The 18,072-nt window shown below is 55.0% G+C and overlaps 1 protein-coding gene across 1 annotated transcript in view; it reads right to left on the minus strand.

Moving 5' to 3' along the window:
- NOVA2 (NOVA alternative splicing regulator 2) overlaps positions 1 to 17,118 on the minus strand; it is a 29,278-nt gene extending 12,160 nt beyond the window's left edge. Inside the window, exons 1-3 of the mRNA XM_037058970.1 lie at positions 16,861 to 17,118; positions 8,244 to 8,387; positions 2,625 to 2,791 (exon numbers count right to left, since the gene is read on the minus strand). Of these exons, the coding sequence (XP_036914865.1) occupies positions 2,625 to 2,791; positions 8,244 to 8,387; positions 16,861 to 16,945 (396 nt within the window). The 5' untranslated portion in view covers positions 16,946 to 17,118. The remainder of the gene's footprint in view (positions 1 to 2,624; positions 2,792 to 8,243; positions 8,388 to 16,860) is intronic.
- Positions 17,119 to 18,072: the final 954 nt, after the last annotated feature.

Consider the following 18,072-nt stretch of genomic DNA (forward strand, 5'->3'; position numbering starts at 1 on the left):
AATATAGCCGTAGAATCCGAGTATCGCAGGCCCATCGGACTGGAGGCATTTGAGGGCCAGAAGGACCTTAGAGACCATCTGTCCCAGGGATTTTCAAGTCGGGATGCGTGAAACGAATAGTAACCACCACAACAATGGCAATAACCACAGCAGTAGCAACAGCAGCAGCTAGCGGAGCTTACCACGGGCCAGGCACTTTTCTACACCTTCACAGAGTAACTTAATCTTTTTACAATATTATTTACTTATTTATCTTTAGAGGGAAAGGAGAGACGGAGAGAAATATCAATGTTCGGTTGCCTCTCATGCGTCCCCTGGTGGGAACAGGCCCGCAACCCAGGCATGTGCCCTGACTGGGAAACGAACCAGGATCCTCTGGTTCACAGGCCCGCGCTCAATCCACTGAGCTACACCAGTCAGGGCGTAACGTACTTCATCTTTGCAACAACCTGATAAGGGATGCACTATTATTATCCCTTTTTGTAGACTGGGAAATGAATCTAGGGGGTTTAGTAATTTACTCAAGGTCACACAGACAGTGAACACTGGAGCTGGGACCTAGCTCCCAGGCTAGAGTCCTGATTCAGATCCCCAGGCCTTAGCCTCAGAAATTCTGATTCAGAGTGGGGAATATATAGCAAGCTACCCGGATGAACTCAGACACCAGCCAGAGTCGAGCGTCATCGGTCAAGTAAGTCAGGTGGCAAACTGGTAGTCCCTAGGCCACAGCTGGCCCATAACCATGTAATGTTTTTAAAATCGAAGCTGACCTTTAAAAAGCAGTTGCTTTCAAATATTTCTGGCCTCTTAAAAATATGAAAGCTGTGACAGCACCATGTCCACATTCCCGAAGGGCACATATCAAGTGTACTTGAGTCAGCCGCTGCCCCCCGGTGAGGGGAGGCATTATATCTCTATGATAAAACCACGGTCCTCAGTCCTTCATGTTCCCTTTTCTGAATCCCAGAGGCATTTCAATTTATAATCCCAGGCTTGGCCCAGCTTCCACACTGAGGCTTATAGAAGGACAGAACCAGAGTAACACAGCGAGTCCGAGGCAGAGAATTGACAGCCCTGTTTCCTGACTCAAAAAGCCCATAACAACAACTACTACTGTTTTTTGAGAACTTTCTATGTGTTAGGCAGACACGCCAAGTGCTTCTCGAACGCCTGTGAACACTAACTTCCACCCTTAAGTCGGTACCATAATGAAACCCACATTCTAGATGAGAAAATAAGACATGGCAAAATCAAGTCCCCTGCTCAACATCACACAGGTAAGAGGTATCCGAATAAAATTCAACTCAACATCTCACTCTGGGGCCTGAGCCTTCAGTCATTATCTCCCTCATTCTCTGGAGCCCTGGAGTAATAAGGTGTAGGGAAAATTCTGGTTCTATAGCCCTTTGACTCCACTATCTCAGAGTTCCTGGGCACTAGGGGTTGGGGTGGGAGGTTCAGGCACAGCTGGTGCTGAGTCCATCTTCCCTGAAACATGTACAAAGTCTTGATGAGCCCAGAGTCCCTTGTGGCAGTGACCAAGGTGGAGGGAAGAGACAATACCCTGGCTTCCTTGTAAACTGTGGCCTGCTTGGAGGGAGAGGCCTGGCAGGGGCAAGGAGCGGCGCTGCTTCAGCACCAAGGACAGCGGCCACGCCCCAAGCCCCAAGCCCAGTTCTTTTTGGGACGATCTGCTGGGCAACGTTCTTCCAAAGCTTTCCTATGGGCTGGGGGAGGGGGGACCCAGCCCGTGGCCTCCCCCAGTTCAGGGTAACAAGAATTCCCAAGAATTCCAGATTCCTTTTTACCGAAGCCCTCTCTTTTGTCTTTGCTTGTAGGCGGACGTTAAGGAACCGCCTCAGGTGGCCTGTCTTCCTGCCCCGGGCTTCTCCCTGCTTTGCATCGCGAGTACAAGAATGTGGGAGCAGGACAGAGCAGAGAAAACCGGAGAGTGCGCGGCCAGCTAGCGTTCCCCTCCACCTAAGCCTCTACCCTCGGGACCTTGCGGCCAGGGGCGGAGCCGCCAGCCCACCTGCCCGACGCTACCGTTGTCATGGCAACCGGGGAGGCTCGGAAGGCTATTGGCCCGCTCCCTGCCACGCCCCTCCGCCACCGCTTCCCGGTAACTGAGGCAACCGAGGTGTTGCCTTCCTCCTTCCAGCTTTTCTAGAGAGGACTGTGTAGGAGAGGGACCCGCCTCCTCTCTTACTAACGAAACATCATTTCTCCAAAATGGTGGCTACACCCCTACAGTAATTGAGGGAGAGAGGGACGATGAGAGGCTAAGCTGTTTGGGATGCGGATGGGCTGTCGTGAGGTCACTTCCGGCGAGGACAGGAAGTGGGAGGCCGGTTGCTCCAAAAGACAATGGGGCGGGGTGGAGGAGGGAAGAGGATGCTGAGAGTCCCAGGAAGGAGGGATAAGCCTCCCAGACCTTCACACTCTCTCTTAATCACGAGGTCTGGGGTCCCTAGGCGGGCTCCCTAGTAATAGTGATAACACTGCGATGTATTTGATTGATAAACATTTCGTCGACACTATCCCATTGAACTCTCCAAACAATCCAGTGATGTCTTCTCCGGAACCTCACCAGCTTTACAGAAACCCCATCTGCCCCTGCTGACCTGCTTGGCTCTGTCGGGGTTCATCGTGGTTTGGGGTTGAAGGATGTTGACCACCTCAGGTTTGGTCATCGCTTGTGGGATTTCTCGGACCTTCTCGGCAATAAAGCTGTGCACAGCATTCAAGGCCTCCGCTGTGCCTTGTACCAGGCATACTCGTTCTGTGGTTCCTGTTGGGCAAGAAAGAGACAGGCCCCATTTAATGGAAAGAGAAAACGGAGGTCCAAGGAGTGGGCACACAATAAGCCTGGGCAAGCTGGCATGGGCTCCCCAGGTCATGGTGGGTAGCTGGGAGAGTGAGTGGAATCCCTGTTTCATAATCTCGACTTCATTGCCCGCCCCCCAGTACAACCCCAGGGGACGAAAGAATGATGGCTTGGCGATGCCCACAGCAGCCCTGGGCAGGGGAGACGGGGCTCAGCTGCCTCTTCCCAGTCCTTGCTGGCTCCTCGTTGCTTTGGCAACCATTCACTCACTCCCCCCTTCTATAAGCGGGAGAGCTCAGGCCTGCAACGGTTGCCACAGTAACTGGAACCCCCTTATCGGTCTGGCTGGCCGGGTCCTCAGCCCACCCCCAAGGGGATGAGGGATGAGGCCCCGTTACCATGGCAACCCCTGAAAGCCTGCAGCGAGGGCCTCTGGGCTTTTGGAGAGGATGGGGAAGGGCTGGGGGATGGGGGATCCAGAAGAGAGGCCTGAGTGCCCGCCTGGACCCACCAGATGGAGGGCTGAGGGTGGGGGAGGGCAGGGGTGTGGACCCAGGAGAGAGCTGAGGGGGGTCAAAGGCAACTCCTGAAAGAGTGGGCACTGGAGGATTGGGTGTCTTTGCTGGAGATTTTCCAGATATTGGCTGCAGTTCTGACCAAGGAATCTTTACTGTGTGTGTCTGAGTCTGCTGGGGCGGGGGGCAGTGGGGAGAAGAGAAGCTAACTCTGGGTAGTGTCGGGATAAGTGTGTGGGAGAGATACTCTGGGTGGCACTGTGCGCTACAGTACGAGGCTATTCGTGAGTCTGTCTGGGTGGGTGGTGTGTGTGTGCACGTGTGTGTGCGTACACTTGGGCAGGACTGGTTAAATGGTCTGTATCTGTGTACAGATACCGCGTATGTAAGAGAAAGAGCAGGACAGATGACATAGAAACAGGCTGCATGACACAGTGATTCCAGGAAAGAGGATGTGTACTCTTGCAGGTGAGAAAGACTATGAGTGTCACTGTGATGTTTAAGGTTAAGTTTACCATGACAGTTTGAGAGGAAGAAACAAAGAATCTCATGAAGCAACATTGAGGCCATATGATGAACGTATATCACTTTGAAACTGTAGGACAGTGTGTGTGTGTGTGTATACAGGTGTATCAGGGAGAGAGACAGCTTTTGAATACCCTAGGTGTTCAAAAGACTGTTTTGATTACGGGTGTGTGATACGCATGTATATGAGTGTGTGTATAGGATACACACAAGACTATGGCTGATGTGTATGAACGTAAGAGACCAGCAGGCCCCTCTTTCTTGCATCCAGGTGTCAGGATGTAAGACTGTTTGGAGGACTGACATGTCACTGTGTGTGTCCAGTGTGCGTGGCACAGCCAGACAAAGAAGACTCTGCTCTGAATGGCTGGCCCGAGAATTTGAGTGCCTGGGTGAGCTGGCCAGGTTTGGTGTGTGGAGCGTGTGTGTGTCTCTCCTTGGGTGGGACTCTGTCTGTAGGACCAGTCAGCTCCCCGGTTCCATAAAAGGACTTGAGTGTGTCCCAGGTGTCTGGGGTGAGTGTGCAGTGTCTTAGGGGCATTCTACAGCAGCGTGCTGGTTGCTACTACTCTGACCCCTCACTTGCCATCTCTCAGCCTGGCATGACAGTGTGTGGGTGTCACTGTCTTGGGTCACCCATGTAGTTGACATCCTCCACCTCCTTTGGGCCACTGTTCCTAACTCTTACTCCCCTTCACCCCAGAACAATGGCTTGGTCTGAGCCAAGGGTGAGTCAGCTCTCAGGCTGCCTCCGTCTGGGTGTAAATAGGAAAGGGTGTGGGTCAGGGTGGGAACTGGGGGCCGGTTCAGGGTGGCCCCAGGGAGAGCCTGGATGAGTGGTCAGGCTCTCTATCACTGCGATGTTTCCTTCCAGCTCAGAGAGTCTGTGACCTCCCACCCCCTTGTAGTTCTTAACCGGGGTCCAGAGGGGTTTTGTGGGGCTCAGCTAAACTCTGAAAGAACGTCCAATGATAACAGCTGGTGCTTACATAACAGCAAGCACCAGGCACCATGCTAAGCACTTTATATATATACTTGCTTACTTTAATATATAAGGTGGGAGGTATTATTATTCCTGACTTACTACTGAGGACACTGAGGTCCAGAGAAGCCTCGGGGTTTGTTCAAGTTCATTGAGCCAGTAGTAAAAGATCAAAAGGTTTTGAACCCAGGTGTCTGGCTTCAGAGTCTGAGCTTTTAACCACTGAACCACCCTGTCCTACATTTGGGAAGTGGGAAGTGTGTGTGTGTGTGATGGAGAGGGAGGCAGAACATGATTGCAATTTTGCTTTTGCATTTTTTAAAATTACACGTTTTTAAAAAGATTTTATTTATTTATCTTTAGAGGGGAAGGGAAGGAGAGAGGGAGAGAAATATCAATATATGGTTGCCTCTTGTGGGTCCCCTGCTGGGAACTGGCCTGCAACCCAGGCATGGGCCCTGACTGGGAATCGAACCTCGATCCCTTGGTTTGCAGGCCCGCACTCAATCCACTGAGCTACGCCAGCCAGGGCTGCTTTTGCATTTTTGATAGTAAAAAAGAATAGGTATGAATTTAGTAAGAGTCGCTTAGGATTTTGCACTTTGGGGCAAACATATTATAAAATCAATACTTCTTATTTTTATTTTTAGAGAAGTGTGTGTGTGTGTTTTCCTCCTGGGGGTAGGGTCCAGGGCTTCAGGTGATGCTCACACATTCAGAAGGAGTTTAGTGCCACAGGGTGTCTGGGGGAGTGCACAGGAATCATTGTGGCTTTGGGCAGGGACCATTGAATCTGGGGCTTGGGGTTTCCTGTAACAAGGAGGGGATGCTCTTTGTGTTCCGCTCCTCCCTTGAGAGGCCAGGTAGGTTTTGCAGTTGACACACAAGTGCAGTGCGTGCTGTCTGTGTTTGTGTGTGACNTTTCCTCCTGGGGGTAGGGTCCAGGGCTTCAGGTGATGCTCACACATTCAGAAGGAGTTTAGTGCCACAGGGTGTCTGGAGGAGTGCACAGGAATCATTGTGGCTTTGGGCAGGGACCTGTCTCTTTCTGGGTCTCAGAAACCTGAAAGGATTGAATCTGGGGCTTGGGGTTTCCTGTAACAAGGAGGGGATGCTCTTTGTGTTCCGCTCCTCCCTTGAGAGGCCAGGTAGGTTTTGCAGTTGACACACAAGTGCAGTGCGTGCTGTCTGTGTTTGTGTGTGACCCTCCTAGGCCTAGAGGACCCTTCCCATCTCTCCCCTGTTCTCTATGCTGCAGCCACACCGAGTACACTGCCCCTCCCCCAATCCTTGAACACGGTCTTTCCTCTTCCTGGGACACTCCTCAGGGCTCTTTACCTGGCTCACTTTTACTCATTGTTCTGGGCTCCTCCTTCAAGGATTCCTTCCTGACCTCCCCAGGCTGAGTGGAGCGCCCCATCTGAGCTCCCACCCCCCCCCTGGGCTTCCCCATCTTGCTGAGACCACTCTGGAGGTCACTTGGGTTGGGCCTGCCTTCCCTGCTGGGTGTGAGATTTGAGAGGGCGTGGCCGGGCCATCTCAGCCACTGCTGTGTTCCTACCTCTGTCCAGCACAGGGTGGCAGAGAGGAGCTGCTGAGAGAAGGTGTGTTGAGTGAATGAATGAAAGGATGTCAGCCAGAAGCAGAGGGGAATATGTTATCTGTTTTGAGCGGCAGCATCTTATTTCTCGTGCTCCTGCGGGTCCTGGGAAGTCATAGGGACAGGACTGGGACAGAGTGGGCTGCGTCCTGTCTCTGAGCCGGGAGCCGGCCCTCGCCACATGATTTGGAGTGGGGAGGGAGGCTGGTCACACGCCTGAGGGCTGGGGAGAGATGCTGGCTTATGTTGTTTGTTTGAATGGTGTGTGTCCCGGGAGAGTCTATGACTGTCCCATCCTCCGGGGTTCCCAGCTGCCGCCTGGTCTATGGGGGGTGTCACCGAGCTGGGAGGGGATGATGTGTCTCCTGTCATATTCTGTGATCCAAGTGTCCTCGGATGAATGTCCCAAGCAGAGGTCGTATCCGTATCTTACAGGCTGGAAGGGTACGGGGGAAACTGGGCCAGAGTAGAAGAGAAAACAGGGGTTTGCTTGGTTCCCGGGGACTGTTCTCTAAACCTCTTGCCAAAGCTGCTTACTGAGATGGGAGGTGGGTGGAGTGGAGGGTGGAAAAAGAGAGGGGGCTGGAGAGAGAAAGAGAGAGTGACAGAGAAAAAGAGAGAGAGAGAGAGAGAGAGAGAGAGAAAGAATATGAATGTGTCCTGACCCTAAGCTCCAGCTCTGGTGTTTGACCTAAAAAAATCCAAGGGGATTAAGGATGAACGAGAACCAGTGCGGGGCCAGAGATGCAGTAATTCGAGGGGCCTTCCCAGGCCTCCCAGATGCCGAAGCTCAAACACTGGTCTTGGGAGGGGGATGTGCAGGGGTGGGAGATACTGGGAGGGATCAGAGAGAGTGGAGGGGACTCGAAGGAGGTATGGTGGTGGGGAGGGAGCTAGAGATGGAGGGGAGGCAGGAAAAAGTCTGAGTTTAGAGAGAGACAAAGACCGAAACAAAACAACACACGAGGGAGCTGAGGTTTAGGAGGAGAGAAACGTAAGGGAGATGGGCAAGCAGAGGCAGAAAAAAAGGAGGGGCAGCCAGCAGAGAGTGACCCACGGAAGGCGCTCTTGGACACCGGTGGGATGGGTGGTTGAACAGAGTGAAGAGAGCAAGAGAAGGCAAGAGGAGAGAATGTGAGAGTTGGATGGAACGAAAAAGATGGGAAGACAGGGAGGGAGAGGGAGAAGCAGAGACGGATGAAAGAACAAGATCTGCAGGGTATCCCGACAGAACCAGAGACGTGGAAGGTACAGGCAGAGGGATGGAAGCCGAGAGGAGAGCAGGAGACAGAGAGGGGCCGATGGGGCTGGAGGCTAAGGGAACAAAAAGTGGGGAAGCCAGAGACAGAATGAGAGAGACACATAAAGCATGACACAGACAGAAAACCAGTGAGACTCAGATTGGGGTGACAGAGAAATCCAAAGGGAAAGTGGGAGGGTGTGTGTGACATGGATGGCTGGCCCCCACAAGCCCCAAGGAACACCCTCACACCTGCCTCCCCTGCTAGCTCCTCCAACTGACCCAAAGGGGCAGGTGTGTGGGAAGGGGCACATCTGCCGGCACATCATGCAAATGAGCTTATGAATATGCAGCAGGTCTATTGTCTTGCCCTGCCCCCACCCCCATCTGCTCCGGCCTGGCCCCAGGGGCTGAGGACAGCTCTGTTCCCCCGCCTTAGGGGAAGGAGAGATCCCCCCAACACTCTCACTGTCCCTAGGGCAGCCCCGCCCCCTCATCAGGGCCTAGGTGGGCGGGATAGGAGGCCTAGGGCAGAGTCCGTGGAAGGGGCTTACCCGGGTAGAAGTCTTTGGACTTGGAGAGCTTTATGGTGGCTCCTGTCTCCTTCTGTAGCTGCACGATGGTCTGGCCGCCCTTGCCAATGATGGAGCCCGCCGCGTAGCTAGGGATCAGCACCTTCAGGAAGTATTCACCTTCCTCTGCAGGGGCACATGGTGGGGGGAGAGTCAGGGTAGAGGGAGGTGGTGGAGGGAGGGATCTTCACCTTTAGAGAGTACCCCCTCCCTCCTTCAGGGGCCAGCATGGGGTGCCCTCGGAAACCCCATGATGCCCACTGGGATCACAGTAACACACAGGAGGGATGGCCATGAGGATAGCAGTAAGGAAAATAACAACAATCTTCATTCATTCATTCCTTCCTTCCTTCCTTCCACAAAGTTGCTAATCACCGGCTATGTGCTCGGCGCTGTTCTAGCGAAACAGCCGTGAGGAAAACAGACAAAGCTCCCTGATTCCGCGCGTAAAATAAAGGGCGAAAGAGTTTTGGGGCCTCAGCCAAGAGCTTGCACAGCTACATCCTTCTAGAAGGGGAAGACAGACAGTATGGCTTGTGTCAGACAGGACTAAGTACCAGGAAAACGAAGAGAGGCAGGGAGGATGAGGAGGAGGGCAGAGGCGGCACTGTGGGATGGGTGGCCGGGAAGGCCCTCCGGGAGAATGCGGCTTTCTTTGTTCATCAAACACTCTACAGCACTTAATATGGGCTGGACACTCTCCCACGTACTTACAAACACCAGTCCTTTGGGTTTTCACACTGATGCAATGAGGGAGGTACTTAAAAACTCCCATTCTACGGACGGGAAGCAAAGATGAAGAAATTGCCCCAGGTCACACAGCTGGCAGGCAACAGGCTGAGATGTGAAGCCGACCTGGCTCCAGAGTCCACGCTCTGAACCATTTATGATATACCGTCTCCGGGCTGTGAATGGGGGACAGAAACAGGTGGCTATGGGGAAGAGCAGGTACAAAGGCCCTGGGGTGGGGTCACGCCTGGGTTGTTCCAGGGAGAAGGAGGTGGCCGTGCGGCTGATGCTAAGTGAGAGAACAGGAGATGTGGGCTCGGGGAGACGGGAGTAGTGATGGGTGTTCAGGCTTGTGGTCCACAGTGAGGTCACTGGGTTCTACTCCAAGGAAGAAGGAAGCCACAGAGGGATCTGAGCAGAGGAGGGATGTGGTCTGACTTGGGTTTCAAGAAGACCCCTCTGATGCCCTGGCTGGGATGCCTCAGTGGGTTGAGTACTGGCCTTCAAGCCAAAAGGCCACCAGTTTGAATCCCGGTCAGGGTTGCGGGGGCCAGGTCTCCTCCGGTTGGGGTTGTGTCCCCTCTGCTCTCTCTAAAATATCAATGCAATCTTTTTATTTTATTTTTTTTAAAAAAAGAGATCCCTCTGGCACTCAGGAGGGGAGCAGACCGTGAGAAGCGCAGGGTGGAAGAGCTGGGAGCTCACTGAAAAGCCGGCGGCAATGGTCTAGGCAGGAGATGACCATGGTCTGACTGGTGGAAGGGGCGAGAGGTGAGAGCAGAGGGCTGGGTTCGGGAGATGTTCTCAGCACTCACTACGGACCTGACGGCTCTTGGCAAGCCTGATCTCTTCCATTCCTCACAACCTACCCGTCAGGTGGGTAGAACGAGCTCCATTTTCACGAAAGAGGAAGCTGAGGCACAGAGGGACTCAGAGAAGGAAAGGCACCGGCCCAGGGGCACCAAGACAGTTAGGTGCTGGGTTGAGATTCAAATGCAATTATGCTTCAGTCTTGGCCCTCCTCTGCTTAACAGCCTCTCTGGCTGGTGGCCAAAGACCAAGGTGTTCAAGGACAGTCGGTCTCAAGACCTGAGGTGGCCATGTGTGGCCAAGCGTATTCGTGGGGGTTTGACCATCCTTTGCAGTGGGCCAGTTTTCTTGGTCACATGAAAAGCGCTTTGTTAAGGCAGGTTCAAGGCACATGCTCAGCCCTCCTACCTTCTCACCAAACTGTTGTCCTTAAGTCCTTCCAGGGTACAATTTCTGGAGCCTTTCCCATGTAAGTCCCTTGGTGATTTGGCCCCGCCCACCTTGCCAGCTTCAGGTCCCCACCTTTCTCCATGGGCACTAGACATGCTTTGCATTCCTCCAACGTCTGTCTCTTCCTCCGCCCCATCTCAGGGCCTTTGCACATTCCCTTTGCCTGGAACTCCCCCGTCAATGCCTCCCGGTGAATGCTTCTTGTCCTTTAGATTCCCACTCAAATGCCTCTTATTCTTGGGAGCTCTCCTTGAGCTCTGAGGAGGGCATGGATTTCCCTGTTTCATGCATTCAGAGCCACGTGTCACAGAAGCCCATTGTGGGTCGTGTCACCAGAGCTCCGCTTTGTGTCCCAGTGCCCAGCAGTAGTAGGCATGCAATAAACACTGGGGAAAAAATGGGGGCAGGGGGTGGGGGGAGCCAGGTCGTTCTGTTTCCAAAGCTTAAGGTCTTCAACCACCCCCAGTGGTTTTCAACTGTTTCTTTTAAGCAGAGGAAACCTATTTTCAATGTTCTCCCATGAAACGCCGGCATACAGAGCAGGCAGGAGAGAAACTGTGTTAGTAATAGTGGGGGCAGGGCAGGGGCTGGGAGTCCTGCCCATCTCCACCTGGTCCCCTAAGACGGGAGGTTCTGAGTTCCCCGATGTGTTACGATGGGGGTTGGGGGGGTGAGGGTTGGATGTGGCTGTGCCTGCATGGGGAGGGGCCCCAGAATTAAGGGTTTCCCTGAGCCCAAGGCAATCCTCTTAAACTTGCCTAATCAGACCATTAAGCCTGTTAGGTAATTAGCCCCACCCACCAGGGTGCCTTCCCATCAATCACCCTGACACCGCCCCCAATTCACTTTCTTCCCTGGGCTCCCAGGGGCGGCCCCCTGCCTGCCCCGCTCCTAAACCCATCACAGAGATGGGGGCTGGCTCCCTAACTCTGGGAGGCTCAGAAACAAGGTTCAGTCACTGAGAGACGCAGCCCCTCTCGCTGAGGGCTCTGTCCTCTTTTCTTCTCTGACTCCACTCCCCATCTCTCCAGCGAGGACTGAAGACACTAACTGCTCTGCGGAAAACTAGGCACATCCCCACCCCGTTTCCAGTGCCCTTTCCCACACTTCCCGGGTTTTGCCATAAGTCCCATAGGAAATAGCAGGAAGGGCCCTAAACTGAGGGCGAAATTTCTCGCTGACAGCCTGTGTGACCCTGGGCAAGTGGCATCACCAGTTTGGGCCTCAGTTTTCTCATCTGTAAAGTGGGGGCGTGATCATGTCACCCCGCAGGGTTATTGTCAGGAATTGAATGATAAACTGTGAAGTACTCAGGAAGGTCACGGGCACCTAGAGCGTTTGAGGAATGTTAGAGATCATCACCAGCCTCGTCATGGTCATCACCCACTTCATGAATACAGGCCAAGTCCTTGTCACAGTGCCTGGCACACAGTCAGTGCTCTGTACGTGGGGAAAGGAGCCTGTAAGGTTTGCGGTTTCACTGGGAAATACAAAAAGGAGGGGAAACCCCACTTCCTCCATCCCCTTGCCCACTGGGAGGGGCGGCCCCTGCTTTTCCCTGCTTCTTGGACGAGGAACATCCTCTCACTGGTTGAAGTGAGACGCTGCTCCCCCAGCTCCCCTCTTCCCTGCCGTCTCCTGCCTCAGCGTCTCTGTAACTCTTCTTCTTCACGCCACCTCCTTGAATTTTGCCTTTCTTCTGTCCCTCTGTACCATGATTTCCTTCCTTCTTCGCTCCCTCTTCCTCCCCTTCCTGGGCACTCACGGTTCTACACGCAGCACATACATCCAGGAACGAGACAGGAGGACCCTTTACTTTAAATCCACTCACTTGCTACATTTAAATGCAATGATTTAAAGAGGATAGTAAACAATCATTACTAATAATCAGAGTCTGAGGGGCTGGTTATATTGTTTCCCCCCCACACACACACAAAAGCTCATTCATATACACATACAGTGGTTAAAAAAAGTTTGTATGTGGACCCCCATAAACCACCTTGTGGCTGTGGGTGGTCTCTGTATTGGACTCATGGAAACCTGGAGTCCCACCCTCTGGCTGGCCTCCTGTGGAGAGGCGCCAGCTGAGACGCCCCCCCCACCCGCCCGCCCCCAACCTGTTCTAGCTCTGAACTGTAGGTCCTGTCCACCCCCATGGTGGCCATCAGCCTGGTTCTCTTCAGAGTTTGCATGTCCTTCCTATTTGGGGACACTTTCTACTGTGAGTCCCACTTCCCCTGGGAAGAAGCCAGGCTTCTATTTCCCAGCCTGCCTTGCAGCAAGGACAGACATGTGACCTCGGCTGAACCTGCAGCCCCCAAGCCTCGCCCATCCCACCCTGCGTGAACATTCAAGACTGCCTGGGAAGAGTTGTTCCTTCTACTGAAGCAGAATCTAGATGTTGGAACTTTCCACCCGCCCCAGCCCTCCGCTTTCAGCTCTCTCCTTGGGGGTCTGGGCAGCCCCCTGTACTCATGACAGGGACTGAAGAACTGAAGACACCCACTTCCTCTCCTGATCAATCAATCTCTGTGCCTGTGGCTGCAGCTGCAACCCTGTCCGCCTTGGGAAGGGGTGGTCTCTCCTTTTCTAGTCTTTACGAGTCTCTTTTCCCCGACCCCCTGTGCGCCCACCCTCCTCAGGAGTGTTCCTGAAAGCTTCCAAAAAGCAACCAAAACTCCCCTACCCTCTCTCTGAATAATGGTGACCTCCCCAAAGTGGCGCTTTTTACTGTCAGAGAGTTTACCCTGAAAGGTGGCTTTGACCCGGAAGGGAGTTCATCAACGACCAAGGTCGGACAAGAGGGGTGTATGTGCTAGAGGTGCCTTCGGTGACAGTATGTCTGGGGGGGGGCAAAGTTGGGGTGTTGCCCTCATGGTACCCGCTCTCGTCTGGGGGTCAGGGGCGGAAGCGTCGCATGTCCATGCAGGTCTGAGGAGGGCGGGGGTGGCGGCGATGTTACTGGAGAGGCCTGGGAGGGAGCTTCTGCTGAAAGAGGAGAGATGGGGGCTGAGGTGTGGGCTGGTACCGCCGAGGGCGTGGGACACAGGCGTGCGACATCTTTCTATGAATGACGGTGTTGCCCGTTAGTGTCAGCGATGTAATACTACTGGAGTGTGCCCCCGAGGGGATGACATGCCGGAAAGTGCGAGGCTGTCTTTGTGCTGTGACACTGTCTGTGAGTGAGAGAAAGGTGGACGGGGTATGACTTCCTTGGGGCGCTTCACCACTGCGTGGCGAAGCAGCACTGTGACATTCTCAGTGACGATGAAGATGATGGTGATGGTGATAATAATAATAATCAATGACAGCTATTGTTTATTGAGTGCTTCTCATCTGCCAGGCCTCGTGCTATGGACTTCACACACGACAGCCCAGAGACGCAATGGGAGACCTTACAGTCCCCATTTCTCAGATGAGGAGACTGAGGCTTTAGGGCAGTGAGACAACTTGCCTGGGGGTCCCACGCCGAGCACGTGACAGTGATGAGCTGGTCCCTGGAAAATCTCACTGTAACCCGGTGCTGTTGTCTTTGTGTTAAAAAGTGTGGGGTATTGGGAGCAAGACCTGGCTACTGTGCTACGTTTCGGGTGTGCGGTGTGAGGTGTGTGTGTGTGTGTGTGTCAGTTTCTTTTCTTATATGGGGGTGACAGAGGTGGTACTACAGTCAGAAGTACAGGGCCCATTCTAGTGAGACCTTCAGAGTTACCATCTGTACTCAAGGGGGCCACTCTCTGTCACTGTCCCATGAGACTCGGGTCACTGGTTTTTCCTAAGTGCAGTTTCCATCCAACTCCTCACCCCATGGCTCCTGTTCTTAGTGTCCCATGTCCCTCCCAGTGACACTGCCAGCTTGTTTTACAGCCACCATCTCCTCTCTCAGCCCCCCAGAACCAAGAACAACTGGTTGCTTTTGTTAGTATTATCGTTGTGGTGATTGTTATATCCCAATTTGGCAGATGGTCACACGGAGGCGCAGAAAAGGGCGGGGCTGATCCAGCCTCCCGAAGCCACGACAGTGTTACCAGAAGGAGCCCTTGAGTTGGAGATGAAAATCCCGGACCCCTGCCCAGCCCTGCCCCTGTGTGTTTCTGTAAAGGGAGGGTTGCCCCTTTGCGTTTCTGGGCCTCAGTTTACCCATGGGTCAACGGGAAGGGAGTTGAGGCAGCAGAACCTGGAGGAGCGGGTCCCTAAGGGCTCATCCTAGTTTCCTTGCTGCCGAGAGTGAAGCACATGAGCCCTGGACCCCGGCACCCAGGGCTGACTAGATCCCAGTTGTGCCAGTGACCAGCTGTGTGACTTTGGGCAAGTGGCTTCATTTTCCTGAGCCTCAGTTTTATTCGTCTGAAAAAGCAGCTCAGATCCTCTCCCCAGAGGGATTTGTTGGGAAATGAACCCATGTCTCAGAGTCTGACTCAGAGCAGGTGCCAAGTACTTGGACTTGACCGTCTTTGGCAGCATCACTATCGATAGCTTGTGCTGTTCTGGGTGATCTGATTTTGAGCATCTCAGCCCCTTTAAGAGAGGAATGGATGCGCCGCCCCCCACTGGTGGGGGCGGGGCTGGACTGCGGGGCCGGGCTCTGGGACCACCTGGGTCCCTGAGCCCCCGAGGACTGGGAATGGCAGTGGGACCGGAAGGAGGGAAGGAAGTCGGTGGGGCCACATTCATGTGTGTGCTGGGGGTGGGGGAGCAGGAAGAAGGACAGGAAACTCGCTCCCAACACCTCCCCCAATTTCCTTTTCCTCCAATTTCTGCTGGACACCCTCATAGACGGCCAGGGGATCTGCAATTCCTGTCTCACCTGGGCAGGGATGAGGGGACTCCTGGGATGGGAGGAAAAGCCTCGACTGTGCTCATGTGAGGGGCGGATGTGGGAGGTGCCCACCGGGCCCACTACAGCGCCTGGCAGCGTGGGAAGGGTGCATTCTGCCTGAGGCTATCCCGCTCCCATCCGGAGGAAAAGGCCAGAGGAAGCTGAGATTTTGGCCAAGGTGACCGCCGGGAGGGGCTTGTCTGCTCTGGGGTCTCCTTCTTTCCAGGGCGCTGACGGGCTGGGCTCTGAGGACCCGGGCAAACCCCACTACCTGCTTGCTCCCTGAGACAAATGCCTAGCATTCCCAGCTTGTCTTTTATTCTCCGGGACACAGCCCTCCCCAGGTCACATACACAGTGAGGGCTCCCCTTCTCTCTCTCTCTCTCTCTCTCTCTCTCTCTCTCTCTCTCACACACACACACACACACACACACTTCTTCAGTGGGGTCAAGCATTTAGCCATCACACACACTCACACACCTTCGACATACACACACCATCATCCCCACCTTACTGATGTCACACACTCAACCATTTCGCACACACACCTCTCCTCTTCTTACAAATACACACACTTGGGTGTCATACACACACCCCCTTCCCTTTCCATACCCCTTGGGTGTCATCTGCACATGTTCCCTGTCACACACCCTCGTGCGGCTCACCCACAGAGCCCCAACCTCTCCCTTGTCATACACCCACCTCCCCTTGCCGCACACACCCCCTCTGATGTCACTGTTGCACACCTCCATGTGTCACACCCAGCCACAGCCTCTGTGGAGTCACACCCACACCATTTTCTTGTCATATACCTTCACTAGCTTCCCGTGGTCCCACCCCACCCCGGACACGCCTGGGTCACACACACTGAACTGCCTTCTCCGGATCCACACAGACTCTCATGGCCCACACAGAGTCAGCCCATTTGGCAACCCCCACACACCCCCTTGTGTATCACACACATCCTCTCACTCATGTGTCACACTCGCCACAGCCCCTTTTGGAGCACACACTTTCCCTTGTTACACATACCCACCCCTTCCAGGGTCTCAAACATGGATCTCAGCCCCTCTCATCTTGCCCCCTCTCTTACACACACACACACGCACACACACACACACACACACCCTCTTTTCATGTCATACCCATGATCCCTAATGTCACACATCCAGGCCTCAAAGGGCCCACAAGCACATTCAAACACACACACACACACACACACACACCTGTCCCAGCACACAGTTCTCCCACCCAGCTTTACACACCTACCCTTTCCTCCATCTCACCCAACACACCCACCCAGCTTGTCCCACGCACAATTCTGCCCACGGCCCACACATGTCTCCCTCCGGGACAACCCTTCCCCAGGACTTCCCCAGGGAGGGAGGCTGGGAAGCTCCGGGTCCACAGGCCTCCTCTACTCCTTCCCCTCCCCCCCGCCAGGACGCGCCAGTCGGGGAACACCCTTGCCCTGGAAGGGTCACATCACACACCCCTCAAGGACACAGACACCGGCTCAGAGAGACCCACGCCCCCCAGCCTTTGCGCCCCCCCAAGGACACTTACCACCCCCTCCCCCCAAGCCCTCTCGTCGCAGACAAAGCTCCCAGCCCCGGGTCTCGGCCAGAAGGGGAGGGGGTCCGGACCCTGCCAAACTCCCCTCTCGGTTCCGGGTCTAGGGAGGGGCGCCCTTGCCCTCCCCAGAGCCCTTGCACCTGCCAACTGGGGAGAGAGGAGGATGGAGAAAGGCGAGGCCTCTGCCGCTCCTCCAACCCGAGCGCAGCCGTTTCTCACCTCCTGTGTTGCTGCGCTTGGTGCAGACCACCTCGGGGGGCGTTTCGAGGGGCCTCTTGCGAGAATCCGGGGCCTCGGGCTCCATGGGGGGGGCCTGGGGCGGCGGCTGCTGCTGCTGCGGCGGCTGCGGCGGCGGCGGCGGCGGCTGCTGTGGCGGCGGCGACGGCTGCTGGGGAGGCTGGGGCTGCGGCGGCGGCGGCGGGGGCGGCGGCGGCTGCGGGGCCGCGGAGGCCGTGAAGAGGCCGTGCACCGCGCCGGCGGCCATCATCCTCATGGTGGGGGGGGCGGGGGAGGGGGAGGGGGAGGGAAGGGGATGTGGGAGGGGGAGGGGGCGGTGGTGAAGGGAGGGGGAGGGGGAACCCCCGGAGAGGGAAGGAGGGAGGGAGCTGGTTCTGGGGGGCTGACAGAAGTAGGAGAGCGGTTGTAAGCAGTGTGGGAGGACCCAGGGGGTCTCTCTGATGGGGTCCAGAGAAAACTGAGGGGTGGGGTCTCTCTCAAGATCAGGGAGCTCCGGGACTGGGCACGCCACTGGAGGGACGGGACCCCCTTATTTGCTACCCCGGGCAGAGGGCCGAGCCCCCCAGACCCTGCTCGGGGCGGGGGGCCGGAGGTGGAAGGCGGAGGCAGGCGCTAGTAGGGACTCGAGGGGCGGCGGGCACGGGAGGTAGCGGCGGCGGGGCTGGCTGTGGCTGCTGGCCCGAGCATCTTCTTCCCGGAGGCTCCCACCGCGGCCTGGCCCCGCCCACACGCGCGAGGCCACGCCCATGTCGGTTAGGTCCACGCCCATCATTGCCCCATTGGTTTTTCCTTGAAGCCAGATCACGCCCTCGCATGTTGGCCACGCCCCTTCTCACAGCTGCCTGTGGAACCCAGCTGCCTCAGGCTACAGTAAGGACCCTGGGCTTTGAAGCACTGGTTTCTCACCCTTCACCAGTAAAGAACGTTTATTGAGCACTTACTATGTTCTAAGAAAGCGCTTCTCAACCGTTAGCACATTTAAATCCTGGAGCAACCAACTCAGCGAGGTACTCTTATCCCCATTTTACAGATGAGGAAACTTAGCATCAGTAACTTGACATCAGATCAAGATAAGATTTCTTATCTTGGTCAAGATAAGAAATCCCGCATCACTCGTCTCCCAATTGACTACCGGGAAGTCCCTCCTCAAGTCTTTCATCCATCCCTTGAAGAATTAACACAGGGTTACTGCAA

Source organism: Sturnira hondurensis, unplaced genomic scaffold (genome assembly GCF_014824575.4).
Source record: "Sturnira hondurensis isolate 20B ecotype Veracruz unplaced genomic scaffold, ASM1482457v3 Scaffold0001020, whole genome shotgun sequence".
Taxonomy (NCBI): Eukaryota; Metazoa; Chordata; class Mammalia; order Chiroptera; family Phyllostomidae; genus Sturnira; species Sturnira hondurensis.